Source organism: Triticum urartu, chromosome 2A (assembly GCF_056163025.1).
Source record: "Triticum urartu cultivar PI428250 chromosome 2A, HENAU_Tu73, whole genome shotgun sequence".
NCBI lineage: Eukaryota > Viridiplantae > Streptophyta > Magnoliopsida > Poales > Poaceae > Triticum > Triticum urartu.
In genome coordinates, this window is record NC_141874.1 from 767,619,014 (window position 1) to 767,638,736 (window position 19,723).

At 47.5% G+C, this 19,723-nt stretch overlaps 2 protein-coding genes and 1 long non-coding RNA gene across 3 annotated transcripts; 1 reads left to right on the forward strand and 2 right to left on the reverse strand.

The window, feature by feature from the left end:
* The first annotated feature begins 138 nt into the window (after nt 1–138).
* On the forward strand, nt 139–16,773 carry LOC147988120 (uncharacterized). Its single transcript, XR_015617805.1, has 3 exons — nt 139–976; nt 15,930–16,346; nt 16,639–16,773. It is a non-coding gene; the product is annotated as an uncharacterized LOC147988120 (long non-coding RNA).
* Nucleotides 6,901–9,412, reverse strand: LOC147988121 (uncharacterized). Its single transcript, XM_087545635.1, has 3 exons — nt 8,647–9,412; nt 7,834–8,117; nt 6,901–7,746 (listed from the first exon to the last, which is right to left on the reverse strand). Exons 1-3 carry the CDS (start codon nt 8,834–8,836, stop codon nt 6,916–6,918), a joined length of 1,305 nt encoding a protein of 434 aa, XP_087401761.1. The 5' UTR covers nt 8,837–9,412; the 3' UTR covers nt 6,901–6,915.
* Nucleotides 16,635–18,486, reverse strand: LOC147988122 (uncharacterized). Its single transcript, XM_087545634.1, has 3 exons — nt 17,764–18,486; nt 17,394–17,677; nt 16,635–17,309 (listed from the first exon to the last, which is right to left on the reverse strand). Exons 1-3 carry the CDS (start codon nt 17,942–17,944, stop codon nt 16,635–16,637), a joined length of 1,140 nt encoding a protein of 379 aa, XP_087401760.1. The 5' UTR covers nt 17,945–18,486.
* Nucleotides 18,487–19,723: the final 1,237 nt, after the last annotated feature.

Genomic DNA, 19,723 nt, shown 5'->3' on the forward strand with positions numbered 1-19,723 from the left:
ACAAAAGAAAAGACAAGTGTGTATTTTCAAATGGGCTTCATTTTTGGTTATTGAGCCAGAATTTTGTTATTTTATTACAGCTTACAAATTACATTTTTTCAGAACGATGTTTCATGGATTCGTAGTGAATATATACATGTTTCCACAGAATTACTTTTGACTTTTTTTTTAACTTTTGAATATGTTTTAAAGAAAATTCAAAAATTTGGGCATCAACGTACCCGAGAACTACAACTTGGCACTCCAATACATAACGCAAATTGCCCACTAGTTGTTTGTGAGTACAGGAGCCATATTTAACCCAACCAAGCTTCAGTCCAATTCGTGAGTTTGACTCCATGATAAACTATGTTATCTTGTGCATATTGATTAGCATACATGTGATGTACCAGCTGCCAGACTCCTTTCTTTAATGGATTGTAATTGGAGCATCTTCTTCCTCCCGCATCGGCATTTCCTCCGAAGATCCAGATCTGAAAAGAAGAAGCAAAGTCATAGTGGGGAGAGCGAGAGAGGTGGTGGAGGCGGCGGTCAGGACTCAGGAGCGTCATGGATGTGGGGGTGGAGGAGGTGCGGGGTGAGCAAGGCTATCTTAGGATGTGCCGCTGTGGGTTGGTCTGCTTCGTGTGCTCCGGCGTCCAGGTGGTGGTGGTGGGGTGCTGCGTGGAGGAGATAGATCATAGATGGATGTAGTCCGGGTCACGTACGCCCTCCTCGTCAGCGCCAAGACTTGTCGCTGGGAACCTCGCGCCGGAGTAGTCGTGGTCGTGGACCAGGTACGTACGCCGGCATGCATCCCTTGACCTTGACGCCCGCCCTTACTGCAGCCTTACGGCATCATCTTGTCTTGTTCACCTGCAAAACATGCCGTCCTCATCGTGCTTCGCCATGCATCTCTGGGGGAGTTGCTTTAATTTGAATGGAGCATCGTGATTGCCGTTGGAGATGCCCTAACCTGCTCCTCCAGGCTTCAGAGGTACCTAAGGCCCTGTTTGGTTCATAAGTTTTATAATTTTTTTTAGTCCCAACTAAAAAGTCGCTAGTCCCTAAAAAGTCTCTACCTGTTTAGTTTATGAAACTAAATATGGACTAAAAGACCATGTTACAACTAAAAGTCCCAAACAACTCTCCCTGAGAGTCTTCTTTCATAAGTTCCAAATGCCTACTTTAAGTCCCTATAAGTCCCTTCTGTTTGGTTTAGATAGGACTAAAATGAATTTTTTTAAGTCCCTGTAAACAAACACCCCTAGAGTCATGTCCGATCATAACTATGAGCCACCGTTTTGTGCTTTTCGATGAGATGACACATATATCCTTTGTCCATTTATGTATGGTAAATTTTGATCATTCCATTTATTTTACAAGATATATTCTCATGAATAACAGATACTCCCACTGTTAACAAATATATATTACTACCGCTGTCAACAAATTTAAGACCGTTTAGATTTCTAAACTAGTGAACTAAACTGTCTTATATTTGCTTATAGAGGGAGTACTAGATTAAACTTAGTAGCACACTAGTTGGAAATTGTTTAGATGTTACCAGCCTAAATTGTATGTATGACCTAATTTGCAGAGCAACTACTCCCTCCGTCTAGGTGTGTAAGTCATCTTACGAAAACCAAATAATTCCAAAACACTTAGGCGATGTACATTAACTCTTATCTCGTTTCTTGTTTCTGACATATCAACCAATAAAAGATGTCGGCCATGCATGCTTTAAATGACTTAAGACCACCAAACACGACATGCAGTGGTTAGTTCATTACATTCAATGTTATTAATTAGAAAAAAACATCGAGTTCTCACGTTTTCCCGCAAAAAACACATAGATGGAGGGAGTAGAAACTATCTACTCCTAGTTTGTGACTAGCTACATGCAGAAACCATATTTTACAAACTTGCATGGGAACTAGAAACACATACTAAGTTTAATAAAGTTTCAGTGTAGTATAATTTTCCTCCAAAAGCTAGCACTGACTACTATCAGGAGTCCATGATTTTGCATGAACGTTAAAAACTTTACTCAACTATGTTAGCACAGTGCCAATCTATCTACAGTAGTAGTACTATTATATATTTAAGGGACTCGATCGAGCTTCAGTCTAATCAATGAGTTTGACTCCCTAATAAAGTATGTTATCTTGTAAATACTCCTTCCTTTCCGGTTTATAACACTCAATTTAAAAATCTCACCAACCAAGATAGATGATGAGTGGTGGAATATTTTTTGTAATTTGCAAAAACACCCAATTAATGCTTTTGTTTTCCTTAAAAAATTATGTTTACGAATGGATTAATTGCAATGCATGCATAAAGTTCATGTGCATTGGTCAGTTTTCTCTTAATACTTGCATGCAATGATTTAATGCACCTTGAAGTCTGAACATGTGATGGGGAACAACCAAATTGAGCCTTATAAAATAGAAAAAAAACCCTAAAATTTTGAGATAAGCCTTATAAACCGGAAAGGAGGGAGTATTGATTAGTACCATCTCCAGCTGCCTCCTTTCTATAGTGGCTCAACTAATTAGAGCATCTTCTTCCTCCCGATCCAACGCATCTGCTTCCAAAGATCCAGATCCCTTCGTTCGCGCACGCCCTTTGTAGAGGCGTTGTCGTCCCCAGCTTCACCGGCGCTCGCCTGCCTCCGCACGGCGCGCGAGAGGAGGGCTTGGCCTTGATCGTGCCCGGTGGTCGGTGGGGTCCCAGCCCCAGGTCATGCAGCTGACCTAACCTGACTCCATGTCGACGGGGAAGCGGTGCCGATCGCCCAGGGTGCGATGGCACATCGTCCGCGGCATCCTTGTTGACGGCGGCCCATGTCGCCGGAGTGGGCAACTGCCGCTCAGCTCCGTCAGTCTTGTTGGCCATGGCGACGGGAGAGGAGACGTGGTCTGCTCCGTGCGCGGGAAGTGGGGGCCGGCGTCCATGCATGAAGCACTCGAAGCTGGTGAGCTGCCGTGCTTCCCCTAGCAGGGGTCCTTCCAAGTCCAAGCTCACCCGGAGGAGCAGGCGCAGCGTGAGAGTACGGCCGGCCTGGGGGACCCGATCCTTCAATGGCGCCAAGATCGGCAGCTTCAGCCTCACCAATCTCTTCCCGCAGACCCGGACAACACCACGCACCCGCGTCGCCGGGACTCCGTCACCATGGGGTACCTTGCTCCGGGCGTGGCACGGACGGCTCGCGCCCGCCCCTGGTTGTCGCCGCCGAGCACTCCATGTAGGCGAGGAGGTGCCTCGGGATGCATGCCGAGACCGACGACGGCGAACGGCAGGGTGCATCTTCCGTGCCCGACTCCATGTCGGCACACCACACCACGGTCAAGAGGTGCCGCCCCGGGACGACGAGACAGGTAAGGTAACTACCATCCGTTTCGAATTACTTGTCGCAGGTATAGATGTATTTAAATGTATTTTAATTGTAGATATATCTATTTCTGCGACGAGTAAATTAAAATGGAGGCAGTAGTACTTAATACTACATGCCTTGTCCTCAGCGTGCATGGTCTCCTTCCTAAGACAAACATGGACTCGAAGGGAGCTCCATCTGTCCGTCCTCTTATAGCAGAAGATGAGGTTGCTTGAGCCGCGTGCGCGACCACGGGTTGGACGCGTGCACAACGACGGGTCCGAAATCCATCCTATCCCCGCGTGTCCATCAGACATCCGTTTTCTAGAGTTATTTTTTTAAAGAACAGAAGCACAACATAGATAGATGTCTTTTTCAACACACATTTATACATATGCATATACACTACCCCATGAATGCATGCAGCAGGCACACCCGAACCTTCGATGTACTGATACAGCACATCATGCTACACAGATTCAAATTGAATAAACATAAAGGTGGAAGTTGATGGTGTGACTTCATATGTAGGCCAAATAATCTTCACAAATAAATAAATGCACTTTTACCCATCTATGGAACTTGCAATTTTAAAAAAGGATAAAGACATTTAGTGGATAAGATCCAAGTAAGAGGAAGAGGGAGATTAGAGGGTGGGTGGGCTTTGTGATACGCACGTAGTTATTCTAAGTAAAGCTACGTGTAAATTGGTTTGGGGTGATTTGATTGGAAGGAAAAGTAGCCCCGCCTGGCGAAAATCAGGAGGTGGGGAGAAGTAGATCAGGAAGTTTAAGTAAGTGTACATAGTAGGTGTAGGATTATTGTTTATTGATTATTGCTTATTAAGATAGCTGTTTGTTTTCTCAGTCGACAGTGACCGGGTCATCCAGGACCTAAGTGAAGAAATTAAAGGATGTGCTTTTGCGCGCGCATATTCTAAATACTAAGGGCATCTTCAGCCGCACCCCCAACAGGGTCTCCCCAGGCGATTTTGCCACGCCGGCGCTAAAAAAAGGCCCCAGTCGCGTCCCCAGAAGGCCGTTTTTCGCCGGCTCGGGTCAAAACTGGTGCCGGCGGACCCAGGCCGAACCCGGTGCCCTGAGGGGCGCTTGGGGAGCCGGCGCAAGCGAAAAAGGCGCGTGGGCCCGCCCTGGAAGCGACCCAGGGCCTTTTCACGCCGTTTGTTGACGCTTTTCCCTCGCATCTCTCCCGCTCGATCGCCTTCCTCCCGCCATTCTTCCCCTTTCTCCCGCCAAACCCCCTCCCGATCGCCTTCCAGTCGCCGCCATGCCGCCGAAGAGGTACACCATGCCGCGCGCGGCGGCAAACGCGACTGGCGCCGTGGTCCAGCCGAAGCAGAGGAAGCCGAGGGCACCGCCATCGAAGCCGCCGGGCCTGTCGAACGCCGAGTGGAGGGTGGAAGTTCAGCGGCGCGAAGCAGTCACCGCCGACAGGCGGAACAGGGCCATCACCAAGAAGGCCCGCGACAACGCGGCGCGCTTGGCGGCGTCTTCCTCATCGGTCGACCAGGCGGGGATGAATCCACCCGTCGTCAGCCACGCCCAGTACGCGTCCTGGGGACAGCAAGGCGCCGGATCTTCATGGGGTTCATCGTCGCCCGGCTACGCCGACGGCGACGCGCACGGTGGGTTCAACCCGAACGTGACCTTCCCTCATGGTCACCCCGCTACGCGCACGCCCTCGCCCGCCTTCGTCGGCGTGCAGTACCCTCCATAAAACTACTCGCCGCCCGCCTCCTACGCGTCCACACCGACGCCCCATCTCTACCGTGGACCTCTGCCCTTCTCGCACCTCGGCGACGCCGACGACACGGGAGCCGACATGGACGACATCATCGCGACAGGATCGACCGCGGCCGCCGCCTCTCCCGGGTTCGCCACCCAGGACGAGGTAGTGGATCTCAGCGGCGACATGGAGGCCGAGATCGGCTACGTCTACGGCGAGGACGCGCGGGAACCCGAGGAGGAGGAGGAGGAGGATGAGCTGGCTCCTGTTCCGACGAAGGGGCGCCAGAAGAAGAAGCGGGCGGCCAGGCCAGGCGAACCGCGCATCAAGTGGACGTCCAAGGAGGAGGAATGCCTCGCCGAAGCATGGAAAGTCGTCTGCCTCAACCCGACCACCGGCACGAACCAGAGCTTGGAGACATACTGGGACCGGATCAAGGCCGAGTTCGACGAACGGAAGCTCGTCGACCCCTACTTCAAAGGCGTCTACATGCAGCGCGGCTCCAAGGCGATGGCGAACCATTGGGGTCGTGTCCAGTTGGCGTGCAACAAATGGCATGGAATCGTCGAGGAGGTCGTGGCTCGCCCGGAGAGCGGCCCAGCGTTGAGGATCAGCTGCTGCGTATGTTCGCCATGTATCGGGGCGACAACCAAGACGCCGACTTCAAGCACCTGCACGTCTACAAGCGCATTGAGAACTGCGAGAAGTGGGCGGAAGTCCGACGTGCCCTCGACAAGGCCAAGGAGACATACAAGCCGGACGCGCCGACTCCGGGCGCGTCAGAGGGGTGGCCGGACGGCCACAAGTTGGCGAAGAAGGGGAAAAACGCCGACGCGGCAACCGCGCGAGTGCAGGAGTCCATCGAGCATTGCCTCGCCGACGCGCAGGCCCGGGCCGTCCTGCGCGAAGAGAAGACCGAGGCGCGGTGGTCGTCGCTGATGAAGAACAGCGCCATCAAACTCGACCTGCTCCGGACGAACGTCGCCGCGAAGAAGAGGAACACCGACATGGCTTTTCTGATGGGCGAGGCGGACATGCTCCAGAGCAACGACGAGAAGCTCAAGGCGTGGTACCTGGTGCAGCGCGGCCTCATCCTGAACGAGCTGCCGACGGCAACGCCGACGACGCCGATGACGCCCACGACCACCCGGACGCCAATCCCAAACGACGCCTCTATGTCGCCGCCCAGCAGTGCCGAAGCCGCGCCGACACAACCCAACACCGAAGCAGCTCCGACACCGCCGAGCCCGCGCACGCCGACTCCGCCAACGCCTGGAGCCGACCCCGCCGAGTGAATCATTGTGCACGCGAACTCTGTTTTTGTAACGCCAGACTACGTCCGATCGCCGGATTTGCGGCGTCTTTTGTGAGCGGGAACGACCAAGTTTAAATTTCCTGCATCCTGGGGCCAGCGCGTGGGGGCGTGACTGGGCGCTAGGTCGCCCCAGGGGCCGAACTAGCGCCGGCACGCCCCCATGCCGCTCTATTTAGGCATCCTGGAGGGCCGAACGGCTGGAGATGCCCTAAACTAGAGGTGGGGACCTTGATATATACGCTTTGTGAAACCTTCACATGTCAATTTATATTCATAGGCAGAGTACTCTCAAACAAAAATCTTAAGGTGAAGAGACCTCAACGTTTGCTTACACAAAAGACTTTACAAATATTATTTGAACATAAAAAGGAATATACAACAACATATGACTCAACAATCAACCTACATATAGAGTCTTCTCATTCATTCCTTTACCGTTTCTTTATTGTTCCTTGTCTATCCATGGTCAAGAGCCAAAGATCGCCAAAGATGAACTAAGTTAAGGAATCATCCCCACATCGTCGCTAGTGCACCAGACGTCATCGAAGGGGAACTCCATCCATGAGTTATTCTCTTCTGCGAGGTATCTAGTGTACCAGAAATTTTCAGAGTTGTCCTCATCCATGCTGGTGCTGCCGGTCACATGTTGCAACCCTTCTTGGTCCTTGTTGACCCCTTGAGTGAGAATCTGCATCTCTCCATTGCTCGCGTCGTTGCCATCGGTGAGGAACTGCTTCTCTCGCTTGTCTGTGTCCACACCATCGACCTCGGACTCGATCTGCATGGGATTCTTGTATGTGCCCATGTCACCAAACTCGACATGTATGAGATTCTTGTCAGTGCCGCCGCCGCCAAGCGTGTACTGCATCAGATCCTTGTTCGCGTCGGCTGCATTAGACTCGGACTCGTCCTGTAAGCGGTCAATGTCTGTGCCAACGCCACCGAGGACGGACTGCATAAAATCATTCTCCGCGTCGGCGCCATCGGACTCGGCCTGGATCTGTATGGGATCCTTGTCTGCCCCGATTCCATCGAGCACAGACTGCATTAGATCCTGGTCGATGCCGCCAAGCATGAACTTGTTCGAGCCGGTGCTGCCGGACCCGTACTCCATCATATCATTGTCCGTCTCGACACCACCAAGCACAAAATGCTTCGGATCCTTACCCGAGTCGGCGTCGTCAGACACATGCTCCATCAGATCCTTGCCTATGTTGATGACACTGGGCACGAATTGCATTAGATCCTCATCTGCTTCGGCATCACCGGATGCATTCATCAACGGGGACACTGTGTTCTTGTTGAAGACCCGACACAACGCATATGTGTCCTGAAGAAATCAACCATGCAAGTATATGTAAGACGTGGAGCTCAATTGTTGTATCAAGAAAATAAAATAAAAGAAAATTGATGATACCTGGATGTGTTGGTTGCGGTGGCTGAGAAGACGGTACTCGTGCATGATCCAGTCGGCCCGCGTGCCGCTAGGCGCTCGTCTGATGTGGAACACAAGTGTCTTCTTCATGCCGATGATGATACCGTTGTGCACGATGGGGCGGTCCTTCCCGGTGGACTTCCAGAACCCTTTGAGCGTCGCCCGCTCCATGCGAAGCCCGGTTTGGTACTTCCGTCCCCTCGGCACAAACAAGTACGACTCGACTTTGGCCCCGGGGTCGCATGTGCTCGGTGAGAATGAAATGCCTGTGCGTGCATGCAGGTGAAAACACATGGAACATAAGTGAGTTGACATAGACTACGTGACTTGGAAAGGAAAATCAACTTAATTCAATTTTCAATTTTCATATATACTACGGCGATCTTCCGTACAGAACAGGCCTAAATTGAACTGATGAGTAGAAAGGAGGGAATGCAAAAAAAAAAAAAAATGGGCCTCAGGTTTGTTTGTTTTGAAATTGGTGATCCAAAATGGCAGCGATGTCTTTCCTAAATGTATCGCGGTGACCGGGCCCGAGAGCGGGCGTTCATGTGCAAGACGTGCGACTGTGTGTTCCCGTCATTCCAGGCGCTGGGCGGCCACCGTTCCAACCACAAGAAGCCACGGCTGGACGGCGACGGGGACCTCAAGCCGATGCACGGCTGCTCCGTCTGCGGCGTCGAGTTTGCCGTCGGGCGTCGGCCAGGCGCTCGGTGGCCACTTGAGGCGTCACCGGGGCCGGGGCAATGCAAAAAATAGGAGAATAGAATTGTACTACCGTAGGTGCATATATACCTGGTAGCTCGTCGGGCTCAAACTTGTAGAGGTCCACCTCCGGGATGAAGCAGCCGTGTCCCAGGAGGACCTTGCGCCGGAGGAAGAAGCTGACGAGCTCCTGATCCGTGGGATGGAAGCGAAAGCCGGGCTGGAGAGAGAAGGCGCGCTCCATCTCTGCCGTGGCCGCCCGTACTGAAACGCCCGCCATGGCTGTCGGCTCCTTGGGCGTTCGAGGCGTATGATCGAGGATGTTGTGACGACCGACTGCGAGAAAGAAGTTAACATGTGATCTCGTCTCCTCCCATGAGGAGAGAGAAGCTCAACTGAGGAAGAGAGAGAGAGAGAGAGCTCAGACCTGATCCAAATGGCGCTGTAGACGATGAGATGGAGAAGTTGCAGACAAGTAGATGATGAGAGGAGAGGAGAGGGGAGGAGAGGTTTATATAGCCGGCCGGTTGCGCGCCGCTCATCCCGATCCTCGAATTGGTTGTCAAGGAAACGATGCACCGTCAGGTAGCGCGCGACGGCGTCTAACAAAACTAATTATCCCACTGTCAGACGGATGCTCCACGTGTCCTGTGATGCCCTCAACGTGGCGACCCGGGGTGAGGATTGCAGGCCCTCACTCGGCTCGCAGCTTCCATCCAGCCGTTAATTCGCTCCACGGTGTCCAAGGATGTCCTCCTAACCATTCATTTATAGATTGACTATTTTACATCATTTCATTCAAGTATTCTAAACCGCCCCCTCCCACACACATCTGAAAAGTATATGTTCTAAAGAAAATGTTTATGGGTCAAATTAATACTTTTACTTACCATATATATATATATATATATATATATATATATATATATAGTTTTACTTTCATGATTAAATCGTTGTCCATTTAGTTATTTTTTAGAAAAGGAGGATTACCCCGGCCTCTGCATCTGGGTGATGCATACGGTCACTTTATTAATTAATGTCGTAAGACCTTACAAAGCCATACAACAGCAATACTAAAGCTACCGTCTAAGCAACAACTGTCGCTACACCTATCCAATTGATGAAGGGGCACATATAATCTGGGCCTAATACCAAACAGACATCGCAGCCAAACCTAAACATCTAAGACCTGAGGTTCCAACCAGGACGCCTGCCGGATATGGGGCACCTACCAGTCCGGTGCACTTCTCAATCGGGACGCCTGCCAGGTATGAGGCCGCCATAGCCACCTGCCACCAATCCATCTTCAGAGCTATACTGTTGCATGTACCGTGTCAGGGCTCTCTGCCATCGACGCCACCACGACGCCCGACAACGTCATCCTCCTACGTGAGTCCATCCTCCCACAGCAAACTTCGAACCTGCATTACGCCATGCTGTCAAGATCCGTCGCCATCAGTGTGTAGGATGAAGCACAGCTCCACCAAAGAATTCGTCCTCTAGTTCTTCGATGACGTGTGTATCTTCAAAAATAACGCCTCTAAGAGAGAAATGACACTAGAGTTGTCCATTTAGTTTGGTCGTTGTATATATTCGATTTGCCCTGTGAGGCGACCGGGTTGGAGTCGTTGACATGCACGATCAAGTCATCGCTATGCGCTAAGAACCCGCCGTCGTAGGGGCTTCGCGTCGGCATTTAATTAAGAGATATTAAGCGGCTTTGCTCGGCGCCGGTTTCCAACTTGTGTAAGATCGCCGTCACGCGCCTGTCCCTGTCACCAGCAAAGTGCACGCGCCCGTTGCTCGCTCAATGGCAAAGTGTGCGCGCGTTCGTTGCTCGCTCGGCAATCACGGGGGCATCGGCCTGGTCAGGGCCGTGCGTTTGAGGCACATTTTCGGCGCATGTCTGGGTCGCATTTTCGTAATCAATCTGTGCCCGCGCGAACATTTGAGGTGGGTTTGGGGCGTTCAGCTCTAAGCTCCGATTATCTTCCAGTCAAGCTCCGGCCGGTGGAAGCGGCATGCTGCTTGGTTGCATTCATGTCATCCTGGAATGTCCAGCCGAGCAGCCGAGCTGCTGGTAGATCGTAGCAAAGGGAAATCTTCAAGGACAGAGCAGCAGAAAATTTACATTGCCCAGCGGAAAGGCGTAGGCCCGCCAGAGTACGTAGCAGTGCCGTATTCTTTTTCATTGGAATTTGGGGTTCTTTATTCAACAAAAACAAACCTGGCACAGTCCGTCATGAGGCTACCAGGAACGGTACATTATCTGTTCAAGCCTCCGTCACTTGCAGCGAACAGGCTCGCTTGGCACAAAGATGAGCCGGGGTTGGAAGATCTAGAAATATGTTGAATACTTCCCCCGTCCCAAAATAAGTATCTCAACTTTGTACTAATTTTAGTATAAAGTTATACTAACCTTTAGACAGTTATTTTGGGATGGAGGGAGTACTAAAAGAGTTAACACTAACAGTCAGCTCCCCAATTTCCATAAAAATCGGTGCCACAACAGAACGTGAGTTGTGGCAAGTGTTCCAACGGTCTACCACCTCCAGGCAGTCCATCTTCATCACGACATCTTGCAGACCTTGAAGTGTAGCATATATCACATCGTCACGCAAAGAGAGCGCTTCGGCGACCAGAGGATCTGTAACGCCCGCATGAGGCTTACACCATGCTCCAAGGAAGCCCGACGAAGAGCGGGCTACACCGCCCGCCCCTCCTTTCTCTGGACCGCTGTCAATGCCAGCTTCAGTATTTATTTTCACACAAGCACCATCAGGAGGGCGCCACCCATACCCGAGAAGAGCCAAGGCCTTCTCCTTTGGTAGTTCCAATAGGGCCAGGTTCTCTCGAATGATCTTGAGCGCATTTGCCGGATTGGGTCCTTCTTCATCATGTGTCCATTTATTACATGAATGCCAAATGATCCACATAACTGACACTATCTTCGCTCTTACCTGATCAGTGAACATTGGGTCACAGAGAATGTCTTGCGCCCATGTCTCGGGATGTAGTCGAGGTAACTTGAAATCAAACCACCGCTGAGCTTCATCCCAAAAACCCTTGGCATGCGAACAGTGTATAAGCGCATGCATTAGGTCCTCTTCCGCTGCCAAACAGAGTTTAAAAGGACTAATATCACGAATATGTTGCCGGTGTTGTGTTTTCTCATCTGGTAGAATTCGCCGAATTATTCTCCACCAAAAAACACAAATCTTGGGTAGCGGTGCCGCATTTTTTTTTAGGAAAGGGAGAGCTTCATTCATATCAATAAGTCTGAATTACAATCAGAAGCAATTACATGTTTCGAAGCTTGTGGCACATCGGCTAATGGAAAGAAATCCCCATTCACTCTAGCATAGGCAGCAAGCTCATGCGCAGCTACATTGCTCTCCCTATGGACTTTGGAAACAGAACAAGCTCCAAAATCCTTGCTGATCATATCCTTAGATTTCTCATAACAAGCTCACCAACTGCCCTGCTAACATTACTATCATTCACAGCGGCCACAATAGCGTTGCAATCGGTCTCCATCTGCATTTTGTTCAAATTCAGTTTACGAGCCTGGTTAAGGCCAAAAGAGAGGGCATGGACTTTGGCTTCCTCTGCATCCGAGCACCGCTTTGTTATGTACTCAACTTATTAATCTTTTTTTGGTACTTCACTTAATAATCCATGATGCATTGTAAATCAATCGACAAGTGGTTGCCGCTTGCCTCCATACATTGCCCCACGTCCGTTTGTATATTGCTTTTTTAACACAGTACAAACATAAGCGCTCATATATATACGCACATACACTCACCTATATGAACGCACAGACGCACACCTTACCCATATGAGCACCTCCGAGAGACCGAGCCGGCATGTTATCTTGAGATTTTACGAAGTCACCGTAGGTGCCTCGTAGTCGATGGGGACGTCTCCTCCCACTGAACACATATCGTTGCAAATCCTGAAATAAATTATTGCTTTTATGAAGGACACCACGCACCACCCTCGCCTGTTAATGAGTGATTAATCCTATATAAATGAGCCAATTAGCTGGAAATAAGTCCCCTGAAATAAAATTGGGCCAGTCAATTTCGATTACGAAGGAAGGAGGTGATGTTGCGCAGCATGACGCTATAGACGGCGGGGCTGGGGTAAGGGAACTGAGCCCTGGGGACGCCGGCAAGGCCTCGGCAAGGAACGAGCCACAACCAACGACAACCGTCATAGGCGAGTGGAAATTTTGACAGTTAGGCGCAAGGGGTGCAGGGCTTGCTGAAAAAAATATGATTCTTCGACTATTTAGAGGAATGGATAGGGGAGGGGGTAGCACCGGTGGGAGGGCGGGGCAGTGATGGTAGACGGTTTGGCCGGTGCTCTATGTGTCGGTCTGGGGAAGGAGAGGAACAACAAGGTTGGAGGTTGAAGATGGACATCTGACCGTTCGTTTCACATCAAACCGCTAATACTAGTGTTTTAATATAACAAAATAATTTTCAATCAAACAAAGCACAAATATTGATATGCCTTCAAAGACTGGTATCATGTGACAATACAAAAAGAAAAAGGCAAATTTTAACATGGTCCCTCTTACCTTCTTTTTTTACATGTGAGGTAAGAAGGTAAGAGTCAATCAAGCCATTCATTGATGAGATCAACGGCTAAGATCTATTTTATACTCTTACCTTCAATACAAAAAGAGGGGTTAAAGTGTGAAGAGTCCACGTACCACAAGATGATCCAGAAGTGTCTACAACCGCAGATCGGATCCACCGCCGAGGGGTATGCCGATGACATGGTCATCAAGACTAAGAAAGCAAACAACCTCATAGACGACCCGCATGAGACAACCTGCTAGGATCCGATCCCTAGAACTACACATGACACCACCGGCGTGATCAGTGTGTAGCCTAAAAAATTCCCAAAAACAACATGAAAAAGATTTGATCTCAGGAATAGAGAAGGTATTATTCCCACATTTCCTTATTTCCTCTAATTACGTAGAACAAATGCTTTTTTTCCTTCTTCATTCATGCATGTGGTTGATCTATTCTCTATGCAGACTTGTATATGTTTTGTAAATAGTTTGCTATTTATATTTCAGGATAGCATATTCCAAAAATATGTAGCAATGCATTTGGTTGAGCCGATTGTGGATAAGTTGTCACTTTGTTCAATGATAGGGTTCAGAATATATTACTAGTATTTCTATTGTGATATATTTATAAATGAAAATGGTTAATCATGTATCTAAACTTTGTTAAAAGATATAGCTTATGAGATAGCAGCTGGGTGTATATGACGATGTAGAATTTCAAGTGTACTACAATTACTATCTGGGATATAAATGCAAGGAACTACCTTGGGGTTCTGTCTTAGAATATTCCATGGTACCTAAAAAATAAACACAAACAATCACAAAATGACACAACAAATACATAAAATATATATTTGCAAAATTATAGAAGTCCCTTGCTTCTCGATATCTGACATTAATCTCAAAAACTAAAATATATCTCTATAATTTGATGTCGTTCATCGGTACTATGTTTAGTTGTGTAGATCAATCAACAACATAGTTATAAATGTTTCCATTCTTTGTAATAGATCAAAGGAAATATTTTAAAAATCATCAAATAAGTAGTCCAATGGTAATATGCAGTAAATATCATTGGAACGACACAAGAAATACATGAGACAAGCAAATCATCTTAAGACAGAGTGTGAGATGAAATATTTGGTTGTGACCAAACTTTTCTCGAGTTTGGAACTTGAGTGTATTCCATTGAGAACACTTGTTCATCAGTCTGCATTTGTCCAAAAAGGACTATGGTGTGTGGGATCTCTTGAATAATACAGATAAATAACCATTTGTAACTAATGACAGTGATGAATATATATTGGCACCCATGTATCTAGTGCAATTGATGAACTATGTATCTAGAGAACTGCACCATGCTTGGTATATAATGTGCAGTAAATTTATCGACTAGATACAATATACATCTCTAAGGAAAGGATAGTGGATTAGTGTGAAGAATATTTTTGATATCTTATCAACACCACAATCTTGGTTCCTATTATGAGATAAAAATAATATATAACCATAGTTGGACATCATGATATGTAGCATATATCATATCCCCTTGATCTCAGATCACAGACTGGTTTTGTCTTCTTAAATAGAGGTACTACCTTTTCTTGAAAGTCAAGAAGACAAACTTTAGTGATTGCATCCACTAATCATTTTGGAATCATTGATTTGTATGAAGCATCACATGAATGTGTGTGGCTTCATATAATGATGAACTTTGCTGAAATTTCAATTGGGGTTGATTGGTAGGAATCACCTACCTTTATATATATAGATAATGTTGTTTGTATTACGCAGATGCAGACATGTTATAAAGAGCAACATTACAATGTGTATTGCTTTGAAATTATTTAGCTTGGAGAGTTGCAAAGAAATGAAAAGCTAAATATTTTGCAAATGAAGCCATGTGATGATCTCAATGAGTTGTTCACTAAGTCTTTACCAAATTCTTTGTTCTAGAAACATATGTTAATGGAATTGGTACAAGATGACTTTGTTATTTGCAAGGTCCATCGGAGTGCACTCCTGAACTTTGACCTATTCAACATCCTCAGATCTTTGATATTGCATGCTTTTCCATTGTGAGTATTTTTCCCAGATGGTTTCTCATAGAAGATTTTTAATAAGGCAGTAATAATACAAATATTTTAATATGTCGTTTTCCTTATTTTCTCAATGAGTTTTTGGAAGAAGTTTTTGGTGGCATATTATGTATATCTCTTAATTATTTCCCAACAGGGTTTTTGGAGGAGCGTTTTTTAAAATGATGATTCTATATAGTCAAAGTGGAGATTAGGGGAGTCTTAGAAATTAACTATATTAAATTAAGTGGATAATCTCCTCTTTATTTGTAACTAACGTGCGGTTAGTATGTGTTAACCGTCACGTCCCTCTCTGCCAACTATTGTAAGGAATGTATTGTCATCATCAGCATATAGAGATTGTAACTACATGCAGAGACCATCTTTTGTAGACAGACTTGCATGGCAACTAGAAACGCATACAAGTTAGTATTATGTGTATAATTCGTCCACAAGCTAGCAAATACACACTATCAGGACTATGATTTTCCATGAGCATTACCGAAAACGTTTCTCAGCTATGTTAGCACAGTGCCAATCTATCCACGGTGTATTAGAATTATTATTTAACTTAACCAAGCTTTAGTCTAATCAATGAGTTTGACTCCATGATAAAGTATGCTATCTTGTACATATTGAATAGCACACATGTACCAGATGCCTCCTTTTTTTAGTGGCTTAATTTGAGCATCTTCTTCCTCCAGATGGAACGCATCGGCATCACCTCCCTTGGCTTCCAAGATCCAGATCCAAGTAGTTAGCCATCTCCGATTTCATCTGAAAAAATCTTAGTGGGGAGAGGGCGGAAGGTTGTGGCGCTATCCGTCGGCCGGCGTGTACAGGTGTCTGTTGCCCCCGCACGGCTTGCGAGCACGGGGAGCGCATGGGCGACCTAGCTAGGAGAGCTTGCCATGGTCATGCCCGGCGAGGAGGTGCTAGCTGAGGATGCCAAGACCGACGACGGTGAGGTCCTAGGTCACGCACCTGAGGTGACTCCATGTCGACGGGGAAGAGGTGCCGCCTGGAGATGCCAATACGGATGTCGGTGAAGATCGGTCGAGCTGCATGCCCCGGATGCCGGCAATCCTTCATGCTCGACTACGCTTCCTCCGACCGCATAGGTACTTTGAAAATATGCTTTATTAAAGCAAACTATAGCTGAGTAACTTTATATATAGGATTTGTGAAGCCTTCACATCTCAATTTATATTCATAGCAGAGTACTTTCAAAAAATATTTCTGAAGGTTAAGAGACCTCAACGTTTACTCATATAAAAGGCTCTAGAGAAACAAACTATTATTCAAACATAAAAAGGAAAATACAACACTGTATGACTTAAGGATCAACCTATAGACATTGGAGTAGGATTCTTCTCATTCTTTTCTTTACATTTCTCAAATTTTACTTTTCAGTCGGCGCTCAAGAGCATAACGTCCCCGAAGATGAACTGCATCAAGGAATCATCCTTGTCCAGGTGGACTCTAGTGTACCAGTCGTCATATGAGGGGAGCTGCATCCATGAGTTATCCTCTTCCGCAAGGGCTGCGGTGTACCAAGCGTTGCCAGAGTTGTCCTCATCCGCGCTGACGCCGGCGTACACAGGCTGCATCCCTTCTTTGTCTTTGTTGGCGCCACCGGTGAGGAACTCCATATTTACCATGCTCGTGTCGCCACCATCGGTGAGGAACGGCTTCTTTCCCTTGCGCACGTGAACACCATCGAACTCGGACTCGATCTGTATGTGATCCTTGTCTGTGCCGACGCCACAGAGCACGGACTCCATCTGCTCCTTGCCCACGTAGGCAACATCGGACTCGACCCGTATGGGATCGTTGTCCGTGCCGATGCCGCCGAGCAGGGGCTGCATCGGATACATGTCTGATTCTATGCCACCAAGCACGTAATGCTTTGGATCCCTGTCTGAGCTGGCACCGTCAGACATGTGCCCCATCAGATGCTTGTGTGTGTCGACGCCGCCAGGCACGGACTGCATTGGATCCTTATATGTGTCAGCATCATAGGATAAATCGATCAACGGAGCCACTGTGTTCTTTTTGAAGACTCGACACAATGCATAGGCGTCCTGAACAAATCAACCATTAGGGTGTATGAGAGTTGTGGAGCTCGGTTACAACTTAATCAAGAAAAGAAAGAAATGGAGATATACCTGAATGTGGTGGTTGCGTTGGCCGTGAAGACGATACTCATGCATGACCCAGTCGGTGCGTGTGCCGCCGGGCGCATGGCCGGTGTGGAACACAAGCGTCTTCTTCATGCCGACGATGACGCCGTTGTGCATGACGGGGCGATCCTTCCCTGTGGACTTCCAGAACCCGGCGACCGTTGCCCGCTCCATGCGAAGCCCATTGGGGTACTTTCGGGCCCTGACCGCGAACAAGTACCACTCCACTTTGGCTCCGGTGTCATGTGTATTGGGCGAGAAGGATTTGCCTGCAACATGGTTGATCAGCAAGTCAATACATATATTGGCCTGCACATACATGTAGATATAGGTGTGTGTGTAATAGTAATACTACCTGGCAGCTCCCAGGGCTCGTGCTTATACACGTGGACCTCAGGGATGAAGGCGTGGTGGTCGTGGAGGCCATGGACCTTGCGGTAGAGGTAATGGATGACAAGCTCCTGGTCGGTAGGGTGGAAGCGAAAGCCGGGCTGGGGGAGGAGATCCAACGGCCGCACCGGTGCAATATCCGACATGGCTTTGTTGGTTTGTGTGTTTTTTTATAAAGAAAGGATATCAGGTCAACGGCGAATGAGGATTTGATTGAGAAATGGTGACGGAGAGGCCGCGGATAATTACCCTCGGGTAAAAGTGATGGAGGAACTCGATCACAACCCTAAACAGAAATATAGGCAGCCAAGGTGGCTAAATGGTAATCTTGGTGTATTCTGTTGTGTCTTGTGTTGAGATATAATTGGATGGATGCTTTGGATTTGGGATGTGGCTCCTTATATAGACGAAGACGAGCGCTATAAGGCATTGTTTCCTCGGCGCGCCTGGCACCTGGTAGGAGTTTGGAATGGTGGAATTGCTTGGTTTTCTCACGGTTTTTGGCGGTCCAGCGGGCACCTGTTTGCTTCTTTTCTCCGCCGTCACATCCATCTCTGCTGCTAGGGGCTAGACTAGTCGTAAGAACAAGACTTTTTAAATCAACTTATAATTCACATGGAATTAGTTTCTCTGCTACACAATTATCAACCTTTATTTCCTCCAAAACTGCATGCTACTATTCCTAGCTACTCCCTCTTTTTTTGTAAACTAATATAAGAGAGTGATCTAAACGCTCTTATGTTAGTTTATGGAGGGTGTACTTTATATTCGTGGCATTTTTTTCTTCTAAAAACAGACCCTTAAAAATCATGAAATATATATATATATATATATATATATATATATGGAAAGGAAAAAAATGATAAAGCGCAACCTTCTTTTCACAATCGATAGTGAAGTGCTTTATTATTCTGGAGAAAGAGTTTGCCCATAAAAAATGATTAAGTCTGCTTGCTAGCTTGCCCATAAAAAAATATCTGCTTTGTCAGTTGGGGATCGATCTCAATGCCTCGGGAGCAACGGAGGGAGGAGAGCGTCGTCGTCGTCGGTTGATCGATCGCGCGCCAAAGTCTACCACTGCGACTACGACTACGCGCGACGTAACCTCCCTCGGCTACTCTTTCTTTTCTTAACTAGATATAATTAGAGATATTTGCTGTGCCAGAAAGCGCGTCAACATCCTGCTGCTAAGCCAACCAACTCAACTGGGATGGCAACAAGGCCGGTCTGCTTCTTGGGAGCCAATCACCCTGCGCCACCGCTGCAAACACACGTACCTCTCTCTCTCTCTCTCTCTCTCTCTCTCTCTCTCTCTCTCTCTTCTCGACGTTACGTTCTCTTTAGATCATACATTATTTTATTATTATTATTACTATTCCTATTTTATTTGCAGCAACTAATTAATATATCGTTTAAATACATTTTTTGACATAGTCCAAAATTAATGTAAAGATTTCTGTTATTCTATGTAAAACATGGGTGCCAGTTATTTTATAACAATATGTTTTTTACCTATTTCACTGTTTCATAAAGTGATTTAAATTAATACAAGAAACTGATTGAAACGAATTAATGGAAAGTTACAGGCGTTGATGTGCTCCGCGTATTTTATAACTACTACAGATCATAAACAAGTGGGTCCTTCAAGAAGAGATAAGCTGACACAGATGTGCTTGGCTAGTTGGCTTGGCTTGTCATCCCAAGCGTCGGGTGCGAAGTATAATTGAGATCATTTCTCAGGCGAGAGCCACCGACCACCGACACGCACAACAACGTCATCATTTGCATTTCATTCCATGGACGAACGAACGGAGCATCGTGTGGCCCCCCTCCGCAACATGCACACAGATGTATTGCACTTAGAATTTCACCACGCAAAAGCTACAATATATATGCTTGAGCGGATGAGCAATCCATCTTGTTTA